General features: G+C 43.9%; 2 protein-coding genes across 2 annotated transcripts; both read right to left on the reverse strand.

Moving 5' to 3' along the window:
• Positions 1-40: 40 nt before the first annotated feature.
• Positions 41-23,067, reverse strand: LOC125500930. The gene is made up of 2 exons (XM_048655167.1): positions 21,432-23,067; positions 41-785 (listed from the first exon to the last, which is right to left on the reverse strand). Exons 1-2 carry the CDS (start codon positions 22,749-22,751, stop codon positions 462-464), a joined length of 1,644 nt encoding a protein of 547 aa, XP_048511124.1. The 5' UTR covers positions 22,752-23,067; the 3' UTR covers positions 41-461.
• On the reverse strand, positions 2,174-3,707 carry LOC125500931. The gene is made up of 2 exons (XM_048655168.1): positions 2,989-3,707; positions 2,174-2,905 (listed from the first exon to the last, which is right to left on the reverse strand). Exons 1-2 carry the CDS (start codon positions 3,409-3,411, stop codon positions 2,204-2,206), a joined length of 1,125 nt encoding a protein of 374 aa, XP_048511125.1. The 5' UTR covers positions 3,412-3,707; the 3' UTR covers positions 2,174-2,203.
• Positions 23,068-23,195: the final 128 nt, after the last annotated feature.

The following is a 23,195-nucleotide window of genomic DNA, read 5'->3' on the forward strand; positions in this document are numbered from 1 at the left end:
TACCAGGGACTGCGCCCCTGGACCCCCTTCGTCGGCCTATACATTAAAGCCTTTTATGATAATTATTATAGGGATCGAACTTTGCGCAACTTGATAGGAAAAATAGTATACGATACTCGACCGCTGCGTAGGTGTACCCACACTCGCTTTTTTGTCGCCCTCGCTTCACTCGGGCGACAAACCCCGCTCATGCGGGAATCACCTACTCTGCGCACTTGTATCGTAATGTACTATTCCGCACTTTTTGCTTTTGCATTTACCACTGATGCTTATAGTATAAGTCTGCTCATCAGCTGAAAGCGAAACGTCTGCCCTCTTGAACACGAACGCACAGGGCATACAGAATTGTAGCCACATTGCATATGCCACAACGTTCGTCCAAACCTTACGTTTGAGCCTGATCTTCTGCTCTTCAGAGAAATGATTGAGATCTGGTTTGATCTGTAAACATTCTTGCTCCGTTAATAATAAGTCAAAAACATCCAAGCTTTGCTCAGAGATGTTTCATCTAGACTGCAATAATTATTATGATCTTGTGTTTTTAAAATTATTATGTCCATTTTCTTCCAGGCCAGATCCAGAATCTTTCTCCTATTCTTTGTAACGTTGGTGTAAACGCAGTCCCGGGGCCATTTACCACCTAAGGCGGCAGACATTTCTTTCCATACGCTGGAGGACCAGATTGGTAGCTCCTCGCTTTCAAAGTATGACCTGAACTGCACAATGACTGCAACGGCTTCATTCACGGTCACTGCAGCAGCACGTGGCATATTGTTCCTGACGAGCTGCAATAAAAAAATAGATTACTTGTAATGCTACTACCTACAATTATGATTTTTTTATTTATCCACGTCAAACGAGGCAGTGGGTTAAAACTGGCTGCCAAATAAAAACTGGTTAACCGGCATTTCTGTGTTCAAGTGTGTGAGACAAACGGAACTATTGTGTATCTGCTGAAAACTATGGATAAACGGCTGGTCATTGAAGCAAACCGGGCTGTCAATAAAATGGTCCCCTTTGGCCGCAGGGGCAGTAATGTTTAAAATAAACATATTGCCATGTGATACTTTCGAAGCGGCAATATTTTATCCGATATATGTTTAAACCATATTTGACTATATGGTGAATCTTGACGATATTTAATCGTGATTGTCATAAATCCAGATTTAAAAATAATATCTTACAAATAGTATATTATGCATCTAGGGAAGGAAGCATGTGTTTTCGGTCGAGCGCCGATGTTTGCAGAACGAGTTGTAAGTCGAGGGCGCCGAAGGCGCCCGAGAGTGAAGACGAGTTCGGCAAACATCGCGCGAGACAAAACGCTTGCCCTTTCCCGTGGTGCATATACTATTTTCTATAACACATGCATTAAAAACGAGTGAAAAATACATATTGGAAATTACGAATTACTCATGCATTGGCAGGTTAAGTTACGACAAAGCGAGGTTTGCACGAGCACAAGGTGAAAATCCGCTCCTCCCGTGTGGCATATACTACTTCTTACCCGACTACGATAAAATGACCTAAAAAACCGCCGAAGGTGTGCATAATTCGGACTTTGCAGAAATGCGATCAAATAGTTACTACATCCTTGAAAAACTGAACTGTGATAGACCACTGTGCGTGACGGCGGGGTCCAGGGGCGGAGCCCCTGGTGGGGTCGAGGGGCGAAGCCCCCGTGGGGGGCCGGGGGGCAAAGCCCCCCGACTAAAAACATTATCAAAGATCTGATGTTTCATAAAAATCTTTCTAGCAAAATGAAAACCTTACATCTGTTTTTTCATATTCAATTATATCAGGATTATATATTTTATATTTTAAATATTTTCATATTTTTGTTTCTTATATTTTCAAGATGATTTTTATTGATGTTGAAATCACAAAGTTCTTTTTATATTTATGATAGTATCAAACTTAAACTATGTTCACTCTTATTCTCTTGGAATCACAGAATTTTCCCTAATTTTAATAGTATGCATAGGTACTGCAATCAAGCTTAACTTGAAATCAGTTTCTTATCTCTAATAGTAGGTACGTATATTTAGACTTATATATTTTATATTCAGGATATGTTTATCATCACAAATCAGTTTTTCTTATTATTAATATCATCCAATCATCTAAAAACCTCTGACAACCTTACTCTCGAGCCAAGAGTGGTTTTGTTACGTTTTATCACAGCTAATGAGCTAATAGAAAATTACAGAGGATTTCCCGGATTCCCTGTGTAATTAATTGTAACATTTGTACAATTTTCGAAAGTGAATACTTTTTGCTCCGGGCCACAATGCACTTTCGCTGTAGAAGGTACTGCGTTTATTGAATCGTCCATTTTAGGACGCTTTGGCGATGATATTTTGACACTGCGGTTGTCGGCTGAGGTTGCTGTTGAAGGCAAATTCAGAGAAGACATTATCATATCCCCGATATTTTTTTTGTTTCCTAAGGATTCTGCTATGTATCCCTCCGCAACAGTGCTTGATTTCCAGCCACCATGCCTCTTCAGCGTTTCCATGTTCGCTCCATTGTCAACAAGCATTGTTGCGGAGGTACGGCGAAAAGTATGGCCGGTGTATGATGCAGCATCAGGTAAATCAAGAAACTCAGCGATTTCTTTCGGCATACCGGCAAACTTGTTTTTTCCAATCACCTGCGCAGTACATTTACCATTTTGGTAATTTATGAAGAAGCGGCCGGAGGGTACATTTTCAGGACGGAGAGACTGATATCGTGTAACGTACTCCACACAATCCTCAGGAATTATGAAAGATCGTGGTAGCATCGTTTTAGTTTTAGGAACTTGGACCTGCAGTAGATTCCCTTGCTTTTTCATATCGCGTACTTGAATGTTTGTTAATTCATCGGTCCTCAATGCGCCGAAAATCCCAAAAATTAGAACGATCTGTAAATAACACAGTTGATTGTAAATAGAGTGTAGGTGTAGGTGTGTAGAGTGTATGTTATATGTATATACTGTAATTTTACCTTTGTTGCAAGATATTTGTCGTCTGGGGCCCTTGTCAAAAAAGACTGTACTTCCTCGGATGTAAATACGCTGGATTTTTTGCTGCGAAATCCACGTGACTGTTTTTTTAAAAAAGCCGATAATGTTTTGTAGCTGCTTATGTCAACTTTTTCTCTGATATTGATGGTGCTTTTGAGCTTCGAGTATAACGACCAGATAGTTGTAGGTTTATATTGTTGCGACATCTGATCGAAATATGCCAGTAAAACTGATTCCGAAGACGAATTCGCGCCTTTGGACGTTCTCCAGTCGGTGTATGCCTTGTAGGCGGATTCATAAACTTCTTTCGATTTATCCGGCAACAGGTGAAATGAAACTTTATCCGCTGCGTCACGTATATCAGGAGGCGTAGTTGGACGGTCATTTTCTGTAGTAGACTCCATTTTTGAGGTTAGAACACTTAAAACCGTTCGAACGGCGCCTTAGTCCTTCGGTTAGTATACAACTCGTCATGAAAACATCGTACTCAATATAGTTCTACGCTAGGGGCAGCACTTTCTTGGTTTATTACACGGCTACGAGAGTTTTTTTCCCGGCGGACAGAGTTTTTTTCCCGGCGGCGAGTTTATTTCCCTGCTGCCAGAGTTTTTTGCCCGCTGGCAAGTTTTTTGCCCGCTCGTCCGAAAACTGTGACTTCCATCCCGCCGAGGAGGGCAAAAAACACGAGTTTTTAATGCATGTGTTGTAGAATAGTACATACGAATCCTTCGCAGATGTTGAGTGTAGCGATATGAACACTGATAAGAATATGCACCACAATGATGGCAGAATCAAACAACAAACGTGAATCACAGGTTGTTGCACGGATTTTGCGATGGCGAAAAAATTGAACTAAACTAACGTATTGCACTCTTCACGATGCCTATTAGTAAACTCGCGAGTTCGACGAGATAAGAAGAGCTAACTAAACAACAAGAGTATATCTGAGCTGGATTCTGTATGATAGCTTTTGAGAAAAACTTAAACTAGTGACTGCGATGTCGGCGTTCGCGAATTTTCAAATTTGAGGCTGTTTGAGGCGGAAAAAATAGTCTACTACTTTGCCCAATTTTCGTGATTTATTTTCGGAACACATCAAAATAATCTATTTCCGGCTTACTACTTTTTGCGCAGAAATCCGAATTGACCTATCACAGAGCTTCTACGCGACCCAGGCACCGCCAGCTTGGATGTGTGAGAGCACGCAGTCTTTGTACACGAACATTTGAGCGTCGTGATTGGTTACCTTGAGTATTCTGTAACTCGGAAACTATCTGTTGCAGGAGTTTTTGGCAAAGGACTTTTCGATTGGGGATTCCCCGGAAAATCTGTGCCCGAAATCTGTCGCAGTCAGCCTGAAACATCCTGTATATTCAAGCATATGAAAAATTACAACTGACGATTCAAATTCCTACCTGCACATGTAAACTGTTCTACGTAGTTACTTCCATTGAAGCTAAAGTCTATCCAATATTTTTATACGTAATGGATACGTGTATATCAATTTGATGTGTAACATTTCTGTACATGTATCTAATTTTTCCAGGACGTACATATCCTCTCGCTCTGAAATTCGGCAGGATAATTCTGAAAGGAGAGCTTCGTACTACATAGTAGAATTTTTCTTAAGGTCGAAATTAGAACTCTGCTGACACCTGCACAGTAAAAAGAATGAAAAACTATCAGAATCTAGGTCCATAATTATCAATAACATTTATAATTATAGATCCCAGATTGACACTGTCAGCCTTGTTTATGCATTTACCTCTTACCGAAACATTTTTCTGACTTATATTTCATAACAGCATAGATATATTGAACTAGATCGGACAAGTTGCGAAAAGTCGGAGTCATACGGTAGTATGTTACAAAATAAGAGCTCTCAGCCTAGGGCGCCATCTGCATTTTATGGTAAAACAGGGTCTTGATCGATAACGTGAAAATTGGCGGCCAACCGCATGACCGATATGTAGGTATGATCAACAAATTTATTCGCCGACTGAAAATATCACGTGGCATATACGCGGTGACGCAATATAAAATATAATCCATTCGGACGATCCAAAATGGAGCGCAGCAATCCGACGAGATGCTCGTACCACTCGAATGACTTGAGCACCAATTGATCATATCAATATCATAGATATATTGAACATGATATCAGATATCATCACAGATATGACTGCATGCGTGATTATATGTTGGCGAAATATTTAATGTAATTGGCCAGCTGACGGTCTTTGGAAAAATAGTACTTTATGGTATCTCTTTTATGGTATTTCCATCATATTTCTATAATATTTCCTAGCGTTGCATCAATCTAGGTAGTGTTCGCGCTGTTTTCGTTTTTAATAAAAATTCAACCGCCAGAATCTAATAAAAAAAATAGCTGTTGATTGATGGATTTGTTCGGCGTATGAAAAAAAAATGCGAGCCGAACTCGCGTGGGACGGATTCCGCATCCGCATAGATCCCAGACATATTTTTGTAGGGAATTGAATGTGGCCCTAGAAAAAGGTATCCATCATTCTTTGAGAAGTCTAAAGGTTTGAAAGCGATTGAAAGTCAAAGTAGAATTCAGGGCACATTTAATGATAGAAATTAAGTCGGAGTTGGATACAAAAAGGCCACAAATCAATTTTAAAATCCAAAATTATTTTATTGAAACCACGAATCCTAAAATATAAATACAGACAATGAGTGATATTTCGATTAATAAGAGATTCTACTTGTAGGTATAATACAATAGGGTCCATCGATTTCGTCCGGCAGGGACGATGAACGCCAGTTTGCCGAATCTGAAAGTCGCAATTTTGAATTAGTAATAATCGCATGTTTCATAATCATTGTATCGATATTGGGGAACGAAGTTCTGCCGTCAGACTGGGATTTGCATCCATCGAAGCACTCTGTATCCCATTGAATCCTAGATTGGATAGTAAGCGTCACGCTACACTCGATACACATTTACGATTGTCTGACACTTTATAAGTATCGCCAGATCAAAGGCAAACACGAATCGATTGCACGCACAATCTGTATACTAGTTCGAAGGGAAAAAACATGAACAATTGTATCACAAATTTCATGGAGGAGACCAGACCGAAATGGAGTCCACTTTTCCCGGTCTTCCCCAGTTTTTTCGCTTTCGATGTGCGACAAGTTTTCGAGTTGCAAGATAACGGCAGACCAACCAAATACTGAGAACCATTGTTACAGTGAACGGTCTCATAAACCGATCACATAACATGAGATGAACGTGCGTCGGTCAACAATGTCCCAATCGCACCTGAGAGAACAGAGAGAACTATTCCTAACAGAATAGCCATACTACAGGGAGTTAAACATTTGGATTACTCCGAACGGATCGTTATCACACTAAATGCCTTCTTATTAAGAAAGTGTAAGTTGACCGACTTTTTCATACCGCGAAGTCGCTCGAGAACTTCTGCCGAATTCACAGCTCTCTTTTACACATGGGTATTAATCCCTGCAATATAACTGCACGAGCAGCTCACCCTGAACTCTCGGTAGGATCGGGACGGCTATGAATTCAACGTTCCCTTTTCACATACATATAATTATGTAATAGTAGTAAGTTATTAATATGTTCGTATTGATATGAAATTATGTAATAATAATAATATAGGAATACGTTCATATTAATAATATACCGATATCACGTAATCAATCGCAAAAAAATGGCGACTCCACGGTACTTTTTAAGAACACGTTTATCTCACAATACCTAGAAAACCCATAGGCACTGTTTATTTATCATGGTTCTCGAAGTAATGCTATGGTAATATTGTGTGAAAATATTTACTCCGCCCTTCAATATTCCATCATTTGCAACGTGAACATCAAAAATGTCAATGCTGATCACGACGAGACATGTCCGTCTGAACAAGCTGTAATCAACAGAATTATTTGGATTACGTAACAAGTATCTGTATCACCTGTACGTTCTGCCATCGGCTACGTGTACTCGACAAAAGTGCCAAGAGTTCGTGTCAACCTTAGGTATGGAGGATATTTCGCATCTTCCTGGCTGGCTTGAGAGCATTTCGTTTCGTCGCAGTTGCACGACGCTTCTCTTGGCTCTTTGACTTGGCAGCCCTGTTGTCAAGCTGGCAATGACGTTGAAGTTTCACCCTCAACATGAACCGTACGGCGAAGATCCGATGGCCGTTGCACGGATCAGATTCGTCGAACCACTGCGGATCAATTTTGATCGTTGCGTCAATTGCGTGACCAACGAGCTCCTCTAGTATGCCATCCTTGTGTTTATGCTGGATGAATACTGGAAGAAAAGACTGTAGTTGAGCTTCGACAATTCTATGGTACCTGTCAGTTGGTCTTTTGAATGACGTAACTAGATACGTGTCGTCACTTACGTATTCTCGGCATACCGTATACCTTTCATTAGAATTGACCGTATCGGATACCTTTTTGGCCATCATATCTCGACAGCGGTCACAAGGGTGCACCTTGGACAACTTGTTTACCGTATAGCCGGCGAAGAATGCTATAGCGTTAGCCTCGTACGATCCTGGTCTTACAGGAGCTGCGGTGGGTTGGAACATGCGTAACTGCGTCGCCAAGTCGAGGTCGTCATCGTCCTCAACGTCGCTGTCACTGTCGCTTTCGCTCAGTGCATCGAGAGGTTCGTCGTTCTCGTCGTCAACAACTGGTGCAAATTTCCTATCTCTGAAGCATTCGACGGCACTTACACCGGCTTCGTATTGCCGATCCGTAAGATCACCGGCGAGCTGCGGTTCTTCGGTCGGAATTACAACATCCAAGTATGGCAGGTCAGCGCAGATCACATTACCCCGCTTCGAGGAAATAATGTTGCGGACCGATATCAAGTGACGTGCGGTGAGTCGGAACATTCTGCACGTTGGGTTTGGATTGAAGCCACCACGTCCTCGGAATCTGGAAAGGAGTTGTTCCACCGAATCTTGGTTACATAATGCTGTACATAACTTGTATCCTGGGAACTGCTCTCGCAGCTGGCAATAAAGCATGAGGATACCGCGAACTGTTTGCCCTTAGCGCACACATTCATGTGCGGCGCCCAAGATAAAAAATCTACGAGGATTTCCTCCACCTGTGGGTTCTCTTCGCTTAGAGGTCTCTTTGCGGGGTTCTCATTGAAGATGCTCGAACTGTTGCAAGCATCTATGATTTTGTCCATACTTCGGCAAAATCTCGCGGGGTGAGGAATTGTTTCCAAATTCACAGCTTCCGAATGACGCGCCAATTCCATCGCCGAAGCAAACCACTTGCTAAAAACCTGAAAAGCTCGGGAGACATTCATCCGTTCGAAAGCGTTAGGCGACATGTGAGCTTCCGTGATATGACCTAAAAGATTGGACTTTGCGCATCCAAGATCGCTACGGAATGTATTAGTGAAATCCGAATAAACAGCAACCTCATCTGCTGCAGTGATCTTACCCCACTTACGGAACAATCCTAGAACGTTTTTTACCGCGTGCGAAAAGTCGAAGAGCGCGATGATTTTTTTTTCCCTCCGTGGAAGAAGTAAGGCCGGTCTTTGCTTACTCCCAATTCGAAATAAGCTCTGCCGTTACTCGTTCCCTGGTCACTGACTGTCATCTTGAGGTCAGCTCCGGCGTCATTGATTTTGCCGATGCATTGCCTCACCAAACGAACAATGTCCGAGCCCGACACGTCGTTGCATGGTAGAAAATACGCCAACATCGTTCGCCATTGGTTGCCCGCATGCAGTCCGTTCAAGCAGAGCACGAAGGCGTGATTAGTGCGTCGCTCAGTTCTACCCAGAGGTCCAAGGTCTTTAAAGCCTTCGATGACGTCGGTCTTCACGTCATACTCCTTCCGTTCCATCAGGGACATTTCATCCCACTTTAGCGCACAACACCTCTGTTCGGGAGGGATGTCTAGCATGGCCTGCTTCAACGCTGTGAATACATGTTCACAGAACCCCACGTTGACTTCGGTTTCTGCAATCCATCTGTGAACCGTCCTCTCCGCTGACAACTTCAGTCCCATTCGACGCAACTTCTCGTACCCCGATGCGGAATAATAGTGCATCTCCATGGCGAGATCTCGCTGATTCTCAGGGAAGGCCTTGGTAGTGTTTTCAGGGCGCAACTGCATGTCAATCATCGTGCGACTGACTTCAGACTTCACCCCGCTGATGTCGGTGAAAGTGGAGGGCCTTGGCTCGTTCGAATCCACCGGATCACCCGAAACTTTTAGTTGCGATTGGTGGGGGTTCGAAGTGCTGGTGGCAAGTTGACTCATTCGTCCTTCCATTTTTCGAATGATGCTGCGCGCCCTCTCATTTTCGGATTGTAGGCGCTCAGTTTCATCTTCGTTAGAATGAGCGCTCGAAGCCGTCGGACTTGCAGCTCGGAAAGACCTATATGGATAATAATTATCCGGCACCAGGTCAGCTAGAGGTATCTGTGGGGTGATACCGTAAGTCCTCACAACTCGACTATTATCAAAACTCTCCATTTCGCTATGGATCTTTGCGTCACGATAGTCGATTGGAATTGCTCGCCTAGTCAACTTGTCTCGCTTTGGTGTCAGGAAGCCGTCCGATGAAAGATGGAGCGAGCACAGTCGCTGGCGCTTCAGGCTGACATATTGCGTAGCCTCTCTTTCACGTCCTATGCAATATGGAAAGATATTTTTTACATACCTGAATGAATTTTATCGCGGAAGTATTGTTATTGCCATTGCAGACTAATTTCTCACCAAAAATAAATGGTAGAGTACCCAAGTAATTTAATAACAAAATTGGGAAAAAAATATCAAAAAATACAGTTTTTTTTTTGTTTAGTGAAACAATTGTTACGTCCGGACCATGGTCCAAACGTCTCGCCCAACCATTCTTGAAAATTCCTGATCCATACCAATTATTACCACCAATTCTACCGGATGCAACCCGATATCCTTTTCCCTGCCTGACTATTTCAATTGCCATCGGTCATTGCTCCAGCTTGCATCAGCATGATATGCAAGTGCAATGACTTCCCGATTTGCACCCTGTCAGCTACACGTGCACTCCCACTCCACCTAGCCCCTTTTTTCATAAACCGAACTTACCTTATTCCTAATCTTTATATCAAAATCCCTTCTGAACTTAGAACCAAACAGTACGGTTTTCCAGGACATAGTTCCTTAGTCACACACCGAAATCCTGGATCGGTCATTCTACAAATATTCATTGAACACACCTGTAAGCCTCCCCGAGCCTGGTCAATAATAATTATTACTCTTCAAGACTTAAACACGTCTGATGACGCCTGTAAGCCTCCCCGAGCTTGGCAAATAAATATACTTCGCATCATAATCATCTACAAACTGTCAATCACCTTCATCACTTCGAATCCTTTCCTGCAGTTGCATTTAGTTGCATAAAACGAGAACGAACCTAAATAATAACGCCGGTGAACCTTTTACCCAAGTAACTAATTGGTGGCAGCGTTTACCGACGAAACACAATTAAAAAAGTTTAAATTCAAAATTTATTCAATTATAACAAATTATTTGTTAAATAAACAATGATAAATTAAATGAAACAAACTTTTTTTCGCCAAATATCGAAGATCAAGGCGAATCATGACTTAAAAAAAAACGGTTCTTTAACGTTATTTATAAATAGTATGAAGAAATTGTTAATCACCAAATCCGTTTTTAAATTGTGAATAAATTTTTTCAAGGAACGATCTTTCTTTCACAAATCATCGTTTGCATCACAGATTTGGTTTCCAAAACAAAATTTTCTTTTATCTCGTTAACAACGCATTCGTTTATAACAATTTTTCAAACAACGCTAGATCACAATTAAAAACAATCATTCTCATGTAGCTTTCGATGATCAAAAATGGATCAATGAAAATATTCGGGAAAAAAACTTTTTTTATATGATTAATTTGAGTTTTTAACTTTTTGACTACGTAAATTGTTAATGAAAAAGTGAAAATGTTTATTTATTTCTCAAACTACATTGAATATGATGTTCAAATAATTTATAGCAATATTTCGAATGAATACATATGAATTTTTTTGGAAAGGACTTAATATAGGTCGGATCGAAGATACAAGTGGAATTTCGAAAAGTTTAGAAAAAAGACAAGCGGATTTAAAAAAAAATTTCTTATCTACAATTATTAACGGAGATATTTATTTGTCAAAGTAATCGGTCAGCCCGCGTCGCTCGGCCCTCCCACCACGCGACTCAGCACCCCCCACCATGCATTTTCACCGATCGAGCACGGCTCGAAGCGTTCAACGCTGTTCAATAATTTTTTTCATTATTTTCAACTACCTTCACGATGTTGAAAAAAATCATGGTCATTCCTCGGAATATTTGACAAATTTTTTTTTCTTTCCGTCTCTTAATATCAAATACAGCAATAAATATCTAATAAATATCATACCCAAGATCTAAGATACTGTTTTCTGCGGTTCTAATTAACAAACTCAGGTTTTTTTTTTTTAATACTCAGTGAAGAAAGATCAATAAGAATCTGTTGAGATCCATCCGAATTTGGATTAAATTGTCAGAGATATCCCTATTTGTTTATGAGCAGAAATTATAAAATCGCGGATAAATTCGGTTTTTGTGAATGAAATTTTTTTTTTTTCGGTATCTGGAAAGTACTCATGGAAGACTACCTTCACGATTTTGTGGCACCATGTGACCATCGTTCGTGCGACAGTATGGGCAATTCGCGGATTTTGCCTCGTCGCGTATTGTTGCTCAACTATAAAACTAGGTGAGCGAATCTTCGACTATTCTCTGGGAAAGGGATTGAAGTTACTGCTCCATCAATTAAAATACCACAAGTTGATTATTCATCAAGTTATTCGAAAAAATCGGGAAATTTTTTCTCCGTGTCTGCTTGCAATTCACAAGTAAACTAATTTTTATAAAATTCCTAAATTGGGCTCATAATGTAGATCTTTTCACGACGAACAACTTTTCCACATACACTTTTACCGACTTACTTACCGAAAAAAAGTTATATTGCAAAATATGGGTTTTTCATTTCTGAGGAAATTTTTGCGGCCAAATCCGTTTGAAAAAAATGTTAGACTTTTTAGAGTAGCTTTCTACTGGTCTAAATGAAATTTAAATAAATCGACCAGCCTATGTTCTTCCACATAAATAGAGACGTCATTTTCTGCTTAATTCGACTGGACTGTTATGACCGCGAGACGTTCCGACCACGGCTCGAGTTTTGTGCCGACGCGCCTCTCTCTCCGTCCATAAAAGTAGAGTGGGGGTCCTCCGTAGAAAGGGATTACAAGAAGAAGAACGCGTCGAGTGCCGCAGAGCGACTTATATGCGGTTGAGAAAAATGGAGTCTACGAACGCTTCGTGATGTTCAGAAACCATTTCAGAATTTAAAATTTGATGCGAAATGAGAAATATTTTTTCCGGAATTCCAGAAGCCGACTACTACGGCAGAATCTTTGGACCTCACGTATTGATGTTTCTTTCAAATTCTTGACCAGCTTCGACATTTTTTGCACAGTAAATACAAATCCAAGAGTTTCTTGCAACGCTAGCTCATCCTTGATGAAAACGTGGAATATGTAGAAAATAGTGACGATTTACCGCTGCACGAGTGGTACTCGAAGTGATAACTGTCGTGGTTCAATTATAACGATATGCAATCCGTTTTGTGCATTTGCAGATTGTATACCAAAAATAGAATAAATTTATGGGTGCAGTTTTTATAAAAACACACATCGCTGGTGAGGGTCGTCATGACGTTTTCACTTTCTCACTCGTGGATTTTTTGTTCGGTCTATTTTGCACTGGACAACCACAGGCTCCGCGATATCAATGAAAGACTGAACAGTAGCTCATTCGTTACAATTAAAAAGACGTAAGTCAAAAACAAAATTGAATTCTCACCGTGGTGAGGACGGGTGTACGTACTACACACATCAATAACGGGGAATCAAGATTTGCAGTAAATATGCATAAATTTAAAAATAGCGCAGTGTAATATCCAGCGTAGCATATAAAAAAACTGCGACATAAATTTTTGAAAAGCTATATTGAATATGTGAATTCTTCATCCCTTTATTCCAAATGAGAAAGATGAGGTCGCGATTCCGTAAAGCAGGAACGCGGTAAAGCTCGCGCATGCACAGAATTGAAATCGGCCGTGATTGGCGCTGCATAGTGGTAGCACTACGCTGATCGGATCACGCCGCCGACGCAATGCATCAAACAACCAATTTCATCAGTTTTTCAGAAACGATCATAATGGCCGGTAAAAAGTGCTTATTCAACTTACATTTTGTTTGCCACACATCCGACTCAAATTTTCATTATTACACCAGATATGTAACATGTGACGGTCAGAAATACAGTGTGATCATATGTAAAGTCTTATTTGGGATATAAATACAGAAATGAAACATACGTAAACCCTAACCGGGATAGTTGAAAGATTGTACAATCGGTTTCCGTATTTGCAATTCATTTTCTGAAATTTCCACAGGATCCAGATGGTCACAAAAATTCAGACTCGGTGAGAAAATTCTTTGAGATTTTTTTTAAAGCACTCAAAAATGCCATACTTTACGAAAATTCAGTTTTTCGATCTTTGAATTCTCGAAACTGACTTCGAAAAATTCGTAGACAATCGATAAAATATACATCGAAAAGTAGTGTTCAAGACGAACAAATCGACCTAGTATCGAAGTCCGATACCATTTACAGATCTAGATATAATAGACCGTTGACTATATAGTTGCGTGCAACAATTTTTTGTTTCTTAAAAGCCGGTGACGGAATTTGGGCGTTCGAAAAATTATAAATAATTTTTTTTTCTCACCTATCCTGGGTTAGTTGAATGTCAAAAAAAAGGATGGATCGGAACAGAAATGGTGTGGGACGGAGGCTTGTCGAGTTTGCGTGGAATTCCCCATATATTCTGCATATACTACACGCACTGAGATATATACCTTCCAAATAAATAATTTTTGCACTAATGTGATATTTTATTGTTTACAAAGATAACGAATCACCCAGAGACGAGTCGCCACGCCGTTCTTATGCGGGGGCGGCGGTCGGGGTGGCGGCCCCCCCCGGCCCGTCACGGGAGCCGGCACGGCAAAACGTACGTAACAGATCTTCAATGTTCACACAGACATTATAGTTTCATACCGAATCCAAATCAACACTTCAATCATGAATTCGTTTTTGAAAAGATGCTGCATTTTTTTTCTGAAATATTGTTGCAATTCTCCCTGTGATGATTTCTATCACAGACAACTAGTCGGTTTGATCACCACACAATATATATCTATGACCACACATAAAATTTATCTATTTTCGGAGGAACAGTTATATCCACACCAATAGAATCCTTTCTTGAATCTGATTTTTTGCATGAAAAGTTTTGCTATTTCTTATCACTCGAACTTGACACAAATTTATGTAAATGAGAAGGTGAGCCATTTTTTTGTTAAATGATCGGTCGGGACTTTAACCATCACTGTCGATTTTAAAATCAGTTTTTCTCCATAACCGATTTTAAAGGAATGTAAATGGTGATTTCTTTGAATGTTAGTATAATTTTTATTATTATGGTACAATAGAATAATTCCTAATTTTCTCTTTCTAATGGTGAATGAAGATTGTCCTCGCTTACTTCAAATACAAATTAGCGGAAGAATTTTCGTCATACTTGAGTTTCAGAAAGCTCGGGCTTTCGTTAAGTACCCCGTATTGCCCCGCCTTCCCCTATATACATGATCAAGCGTATCAACAAACTAAATGTGGTACGAAGAGTCCTGACCCATATTTCACATATCTCATATATCACAACAAGCATTCCATTAGAAAAACTAGTCCAAGTCAATAGAACTATTAAAATTGTAAAGATACAGTGCGAATGAAAGTGTCTGATTTCAGTGCTATCTCTACATCAAATTATAGCTTATAATCATTATCATTCACAGATCACCCCATCGGATGTGATGCAAGAACTCGTCGCGCTGAGGGCTGCGGTGGCGCAGCTGCAACGGCAGCAGCAGCCGCAGCCGCCGCAGCCCGCCGCGAACGCGGCCCCGGCGGAGGAAGCCCAGGCGGCGGAGGCGCAGGCAGCGGACCCCGGCGAGCCGGCGCGGCCGAAGAAGAAGGCGCAGACACGTCGAAACCGTCGCCGCCGGGGGGGAAATCGGGCGCCCGCCATCTACCAGTATTACTACCGTTAGTAATATTGGTAGATGGCGGGCCGGCGACGCTGCCTCCCATTAATAAATAAATATATTCAAAAAAATATACTGCTTGTATTAGTTCTTTTCCTTCCACCACAAATATAGTGCGACAGTAGTTCTAATGCATCTGATGTCTGAATTATGAATTCCCATCGTTGTCTCGTTGTGAATAGTAGTGAACGTTAGTAGTTTAAGCCATTTATAATTCCGTTGCAATTTGTGAGTTCGCGCTTTCGAAAGATCATCTTACTGTCAGTTTTTCAAGTACATAATTGTAGAGGAAAGAACTTGTAATTTTGGTCACCGATTTCATTGAGCAACTGTTATCAAGGTCACAGATGTAGTGCGGTGATTTCGATTGATGAGGGGGCTCACTTTTGATGGTTTACAGATTTGTCTCTCGCAGGGGCGCTCATTTGTATCACGTATTGAATGATAGAAATAGAAACCTTGTCCGGACGTTAAAACCATAGATGTAGTATCTATGTAGAAACATATATATACTGAACCTAACCCAACCTAACCTAACCTTTTTTTTTTCTTTTTCTTTCTTCAATCTCCAAACCCACTGGACTTGGAAGAAGTCCAGCCTGCAGCCTGGGGATCACCTTCGTGGTATTCTTCCGGAACTTGCACTTTGCAGGGGGGGAAAAGGTTAGGCCCCTCTGCCTTTCCCAACCCGGCTTGGGACGGGCTACGGCGGCGACCCTGGGTTGGCTGGCACACCTCTAGGACTCAGGGGCTTCCTTCCGAGGGGCGTTAGGTGGTGTACCCCATGTGGGGTTCTTTCTGTCTATGGTTTATAGTTGCCTACTCTGTTTTCTAAGTTGTGTGTTCTGCGTTCTGCCCGATTGTTGCGTTTACTGCCCTATGTGTATTTCTGCCATCATGTTTGTCTATCTCATATTCATCAGCCTGTCCCATTCGTCTACCTGATATTTTTATAGTTTATCCTCACTTCGTATCGTATCTCGTCGAGGTACAACTAGTTTCTGTGTTACCATCATTAGCTCGTCTTTCTGTCTTCTTGCTACTGTCGCTGTGTTGGTATGTAGGCTGGTACCTTACCATTCCAGTGTTGATGGTACATCCGGGTTTCCATTTCTCGTCATAATACGAATAGTCTATGTTCAGCGATCTCCGGGTCTTTCTTTTGCCTTCTTATTACCAACCAACGGTCCGTTGGATGTGGTGGCCCATGCGTTAACATCATCTCCAGTCATCATCTCCGTGCTGGAGGCACGTCGGTAGGATGTTTTTTTGATTATGTTTTCCCATGTCTCGTCCTGGTTAATCCAGTTTCTGTTTGCTTCGTTCGAGTTCTTCTTTCTGTCTCATTATGGCCACTATGGCATTAGTTATATTGGTCCATGCCCGCTCGTCCCTCGTCATTTCGTTGCTAAAGGACCCATTCGGCACTAAGGGATTGCCTCTGCAGTCCCTCAGCCGGCCTCCCTGGTCTCTCTTTCAAGTTCACATTTGAATATGGTATGCTCCACACTGTCCACGTCGCCACACTGGTGGCAGTTAGAATCCTGTCTTTTCCCGAATCTCTGTAGATACTCGTTAAAGCAACCATGCCCTGATAGGGCCTGGGTAATATGGAAGTCGGTGCCCTTCTGGTTATGGTACCAGCTAGCAACGTCCGGTATAAGTTGTCGCGTCCATGCGGCCGTTTCGGTTTCCTTCTCCCATTCCTCCTGCCAGATCTGCAAGGTGATCTTCCTCTCGTTGTTAGCAATCTGTTTATTCCGCTTGCGTGTGTGGTGCGCGGTTTCGTCTGCAAGCGTTTCTCTTACCCTACGCTGCCATATTCTCGCCCTTTCTGCTATAAGCAGGTGTGCCGGGGGAGTACCAGCTATAACGCACGCCGCTCTGCCGGAGATGGTGCGGTATGCACTTATCTCCCTTATGATCGCATTCCTTTGGGCTTTATCTACCATGTTTTTATATTTTGCCATACGTACAGCTTCACTCCAGACTGGTGCTGCATACAGCATTACAGACTCTGCCACTCTTCCTAACATTTTTCTGCGTGCCTGTTTGGGGCCACCGATGTTCGGCATTAGTCTTGCCAGTTTCGCTGTTATTTCTTCCGCCCTTTCGGCGGCTCTTGCTACATGTGCCGTGTAATTCAGGCATCTGTCGATAATCACGCCTAGGTATGTCATTTGGGAGCTCCACTTTATGTGTTCTCTCCCTATGTTAACTCCATCGCCCGCCTTACTTTTCCCTTGTCCGAATCGGACGGCGACTGTTTTTTGATGAGCCACTTCGAGGCCGGCCCCCTCTATCCATTGTATGGTTTTTACCGTGGCGGTTTCAGTGACTTCCTTAAGTGTCTTCTCGTTCTTCGCTGCCGTTAGGATCATGGTGTCATCCGCGTAGCATATTGTAGATATGTGCACCTTCTTCTGGCTTTGCAGTTGTTCATGCTGCAGCTGTAGGACTCCATTAAACATGATATTCCACAACAGTGGGCCAAGAACAGAGCCCTGAGGGACTCCCCTCTCCACCCTTGTCTTCACCTCTGTCATTCCCCACGGGTTGTCCTTTTCTGCACTCGGTATCGTATATGTCAGTTCCCGTTTAGACAGGTAGTCACCTATGATTCTCCTCAAGTACGGTGGAGCATTTACTCGCCCGAGCTCATCTTTGATCCGCCCCCAGTTGGCGGAGTTAAAAGCGTTTTTGATGTCTAAACTTACTGCCGCGCATCTGAGTCCGGTCGACCTCCATCCTCGGACCGTCTCATTCAGGCGTGCGATGGCGTCTATAGTAGTTCTGCCTTTCCTAAAGCCAAATTGATTTGGGCTAAGGGCTCCTTCATTGTCTAAGTGTTCCTCCAGTCTGTTCACTATAATTTTTTCCAGTGTCTTGCCCAGCGCACTGAGGAGGCAAAGAGGTCTAACCTTGGGCTGTTGCTGGCCTGGCGTTTGGTCGATGTTCATCCGTTGCTGCTGACCCTTTGGTAGTAGCACCAGCTTTGCGTTTTTCCACATTGTTGGAAACTTTCCCTCTGTTAGGCACATGTTGTACAGTCTGGTGAGGGATTCGGGATCAGTTCTGAAAGTCATTTTTATGATTTCGCTTGTGATGCCGTCCAGACCCGGCGCCTTACGATTCTTTGCTTTTCTGATGGCTCTTTCCAATTCCTCTATCGTTACTTCCGGGGGTCCTGTAGGTGGGATGTTCGCGCTGTCCCTGATGGTGAGTTGTGGGGCATTGTTGTTGTCGTTGTCGTTATCTTCGCCTTGGTCTTCGCCGCAGTCACCGCCTGGGGGGAACAATTCTGCTACCGCCTTTTTAATTACCTCAGGATGGTACACTTCCCTGGGTTTCAATTTATTCATGCAAATTTTATACGGAAGGCCCCATGGGTCGTTTTGTACCGTCGCCATGAGTTCTCTCCAAGTTCTTTCCTTCCCCTTTCTTATCTCCAGGGTCAAGTTCTTTTTCCATTTTTTATAGTTGTTTTCGGCTTCCTCGAGGGTACCGGCTTTGTAACATCTTCCCCTTCTTGCTCTCTGTACAATTCTCCTACTTTTTAGGCACTCACGCCTGGCTTTTTCTATGTCCTTGCTCCACCAGTGGACTTTGTGGCCGGTTTTGAAGGCACCCCTTCTGGGCATTGAGGCGTCGCAAGCCCGTGTTATTCTGTCAGTGAGTTCCTTGGCTTCGTCCTCCGCTGTGTGTGGTGACGTCCGCTCTGCATTCTGGCACATTCCCGTCCCCAGGATATTTTCTCTGAATTTTTCGATATTTAGTTTGCGCATATTCCATCCCACTCCCGTGCACCGTTGTTCGGTTTTTTGGGGAAATTGCCTCTGGTTCCGTTTAGTTTTGCTTATGATTGTTATACTATATGTTATGTATTTGTGGTCGCTTAACGTTTCGGTATCCTCCACCTTCCAGTTGTTAGCTATCTCATGTGATGTCTTCGGGGTTGCAAAAGTTACGTCTATAGTGGACGTGCTGTTTCCTCTTTCGAAGGTCGCCGCTGACCCTCTATTGCAGACACTGAGTCCGGTTCCATCTGTGATTTTGGCTAGGACCTTACCTCTGGTATTTTCCCTCGCACTGCCCCATGCTGGGGACCAAGCGTTGAAGTCCCCCATCACAACGCTCTCAGGATTTCTGTCGCTATTCCCGTTCTTGTTTGTGGTGGACCTCCACTCGGGGTGCTTGCTTTTAAGCTCGTTAATGTAGGCTCGAAATGCCGCCATGGTGCTATTTGGCGAGAAATAGCAGCTAGTGAAGTAGATGTTGCCCACCAGTGCGGTGACCCAACCGGTGCCTCTCCCGGTGAGTCGGGCGGGGATGTTTCTGTCCAAGACCAGGATTACCGCTTTCATATCAGTACTAGCATACCATCACCCTCCACCCAGGTTCCGGGCCGGTTCGCTGATAGCGCATAGCGTTGTGCCTGCTTTCGTGGCTGTTGCCCGTAGGAGGTCTTGGGCAGCCTGCGAATTGTTGGTGTTAATTTGTATGACTCTCATACCCTTGTTGTTGTGTCTGTTGTTGTTGCTTCTCTGCTGTTTGTTCGTATCTGCGATCCGGTTTGGATCCGGGTTTCCGTGTAATTTCGTGTCTCCATTCGTGTTCATGTTGTGTCTGCGTCCCCTCCTGTTGTTAGTTACGGTCGGCATGGTTTATCTGCTCGTCTGTTTATTCGATTAGACTGGTGGCGGGTTTTCCTCCGGGTCACCAAGTTCCATGAGGTCTTGAGGTCCTCCGCCTCTGTCCCCCATGTTGTTGCTGCTAGGTGGGCCAGTCCCTTCTACTTGTTCCGCTGGGTCGGTGAGGGTTGTCTACTTCGGTCTGTTTGTGTTTGTGTTTGTCGGGGTGGGGCTAGCCTTCTCGGTTGTCGTGCTGCTTGTCGCCCCCGTGGTGGCTCGGTGATTATGCGTGCGTGTGTAAGCCCCACTTTTACATTGCCCATCTCAGCAAGTTTCTCCGCAGTCTCCTTCGTCACCCTGATTATAGCTGCCTGCTCCTCCCATGGATACTTAAAAGTTCTAATGATGTCGATGGTTTGAGGCTCCGCTCCCGTTTCCCTTCTTATCGCCTCTATCAGTTCGTCGCTGCTGACCATGGAATCGAGTTGCCTGATCTTCAACGTCCTGGTATCTCCTAGTATCACCACCTCCCAGGGGTCTGATTCATTGTGTTTTGCATGGAGTGTGTCTCTCCATATTTGTAAGTTCTCCATATCTGATAACTCAATTGATATGGCTCCTGTGCGTGTCCTACGTACTGATTTCGCGGGTCTGTCCCTCACTTCTGTTCTAATTTTGTCCTTGATCTCTTTCAGTAGGTGCTCGTATGTGGATTGTCCCTTCGTATCCCTTACCAGTATGGCGGGTCCGCTTTTTGCAGTGCGCTGCCTCCTCGCTTTTTTCACCCCCATCGTGTTGTTAGCGCTGGTGGTGGCGTCTGCGTTTGCAGTTTGTTTCTCGTTTTTATTTTGGGATTCCGTCTGCGTTGGTGCTGTTGCTGGTGTAGCTTTACGTGTTTCAGAGTCGCGTGCTTTCGGTGACGCTGCAACTTGGCTCCAGGTCCTCTGTGTTTGTCTTGGGTTCTCTTCGGTTTCGGTCTCTATGGGAGCATCGAAACTTACGGTCCGCTCTAATCGCACGGGGTCTGTCTGTGTGCTCGCATCTCTTGTCCGGGTCTTTTGTGTACGGGTATTGTTCGGGCGTTTTGGTGTGTCGCTAGTCTTGAATTTCGGGATACCCATTGTTGCTTGTAAGCCCTCTAGTTCCCTGCTGATATTCACTTCTTCGTCTATGTCGTAGGCCATAGTTTCGGTGCTAGTGGCGGTTTGGATACTGGACGCGGTAGGGCGTCTACTATTAGTGGCGCGATTCCCGTTATTATATATTGCACGTGCACGTTCGGTTCTAGGTGTGGGGCAATTTTTTGCCGTGTGCTCCACTGAACTACATATGTAGCACGCTTTTTCCCCGTCTTTTAATAGGCAGCCGTTAGTCTCATGCGACTGGGCGCCACATCTGAAGCAACCTCCTCTCGGGGAGAATTCGCGTACTGGGCATAGTGCCCATCCGATTCGGATTTTATTCTCTTTGAGTAGATTATTTGCGGTTGGGCCACTATCAATTTCTATGCATGCAGTCATTGTTCCCGGTCTTCCAGGGATAAGAAAGATTATTCTTACCTTGGTTTCTGCCCTGGCTGCCTTCTCGACCGCTTCACAGATCTCTTCCTCAGTTGTGGGGTTATGGAGGTTCCTCAGGTGTAACCTCGTTCTTTTAGGTCCCAGTATGTCCGCGGTGCGCCCCGCATCGCGAAGCCTCTTGAGTATTACCTCTGCCTGGTCCATGGAGGGCATTCTCATCAGTACATCACTGTTAGCTGCCGTCTTTCTAACTTCAAGGACTTGTAGGTCTTTGGTCTCTATATTGGTTTTAATCTCTTTAAAGAGTACTGGGTAAGTTTCATCTTTGTTTGCCCTAACACGTAGTGTTGGTTTTTCCTTTCCGGTTTTGTTTTTGTCCTTTCCATTGCCTTTCTCTGTGTTTGCACCAGTAGTGTTGGTGTCGTTTTCTGCGTTATGCTCATCGCCTTTGTTCGTTGCCATGTCGATCCGGGGGATTGGCTGGGCGTTGGCGATGTTTGGTTCAGCGTCAACGTCTGGGTGTCTTTTTGCGGGCGGGGTAGTTTCCGTGAGTGAGGTGCAATGCGCTTCCGCCGATCTTTGTTGCCTCTTTCTCTTTTTTTTACCGCGTTGTCGGGGTGCCACACCCCATTCCTGTTTTTCGTCCTCGGTGTCGGTATCGATGTCGATAACCTCACCTCCTGCCGTGTTTTGAGTTCGTGCGCTCGTTTCCGGTTCCACCGCGGCTCTTGACTTCTTCAGTCGTCTCTCCAAGAGAAGTTCGTTTATTAAGCGTTTACTTCTGTTGAGGAGCTCGGCCATTTCATCCGCTCGCTGCGTGCTGAATCTGTTACTCGAGGTAATCTCGGAGACCGCTACCTCGACCTCTTGTTCCCATTCAGTGAACACTTTGGGATCTACGCCGCCCTTCAGCCTGTAACCGGCCTCTGCGATCTTGAAATCAGCCGCCTCCCTGAGCTGACGCTTAAGGTTTCCGCTAGCTGCGTACGTTTTCATTATCTCGCGGCCGAGGCTGCGTAGTTTTTCCGCGGTTTCTTTCCCTCCGTCCAGTTGTTTTTTGAGATTTTCAGCTGCGTCCTGGTGCTGACTAGTACTGGCTACTACATTCTGTGGAGCACATTGTTCCGTTGTCTGTGGTTCTTCGGGGTCCCCCCTTCCAGCAAAAGGGATATCTTTATACCTGATAAAAAAGGACTGGCCTTTCGCCGGCCTGGCTCCTTCACAGCTGGGTTGAGCCCTCTCCGTCGGTGACGTTAGTCGTTGTGGCCCGGTGTCCGTTGCCTCATCTCCACTTTGTATGTTACGCTGGTGCAATGCTTTGGCTCCGTTGTCATTGTTACTGTTTCTGTTCATATTCATATTCTAGTCCCACGTTAAGCTAGGGAAAGGGTGTGTCCACCCACTCAGAGCCCCGCGTGAGTGGGTAAGGCTGCGATACAGGGCGGGTTCGCCTGGCCCGCCGGGGGATCGTTCGAGGCACTGCTTCCCCAGTGCCACGCAGCCCTCAGCACGATGCCTTACACTTTGGCTTGGGTTTTTTGGACTGCTTCTTGGTCCCCACCCCCCCCTTCTGGCCTGTCTGGCTTGGTAGGACCTTCTAGGGGGTCAAGCCCCCCGCCAGCATAGCCCATTGGGTCATAGGGATGGTTTCAAGCTCCCCCACCGCGTCAAGGTGATGCAGTCCCTAGGGGGAGAACCTAACCTAACCTAACCTAACCTAACCTAACCTTCCCATGGGCCGTGTATTATGTTCCACTACCGTCATAGATATGTTCAATATATCTATCCTAGACATGTTCAATA

The sequence above is a fragment of the Athalia rosae genome, chromosome 5, assembly GCF_917208135.1.
Source record: "Athalia rosae chromosome 5, iyAthRosa1.1, whole genome shotgun sequence".
NCBI lineage: Eukaryota > Metazoa > Arthropoda > Insecta > Hymenoptera > Athaliidae > Athalia > Athalia rosae.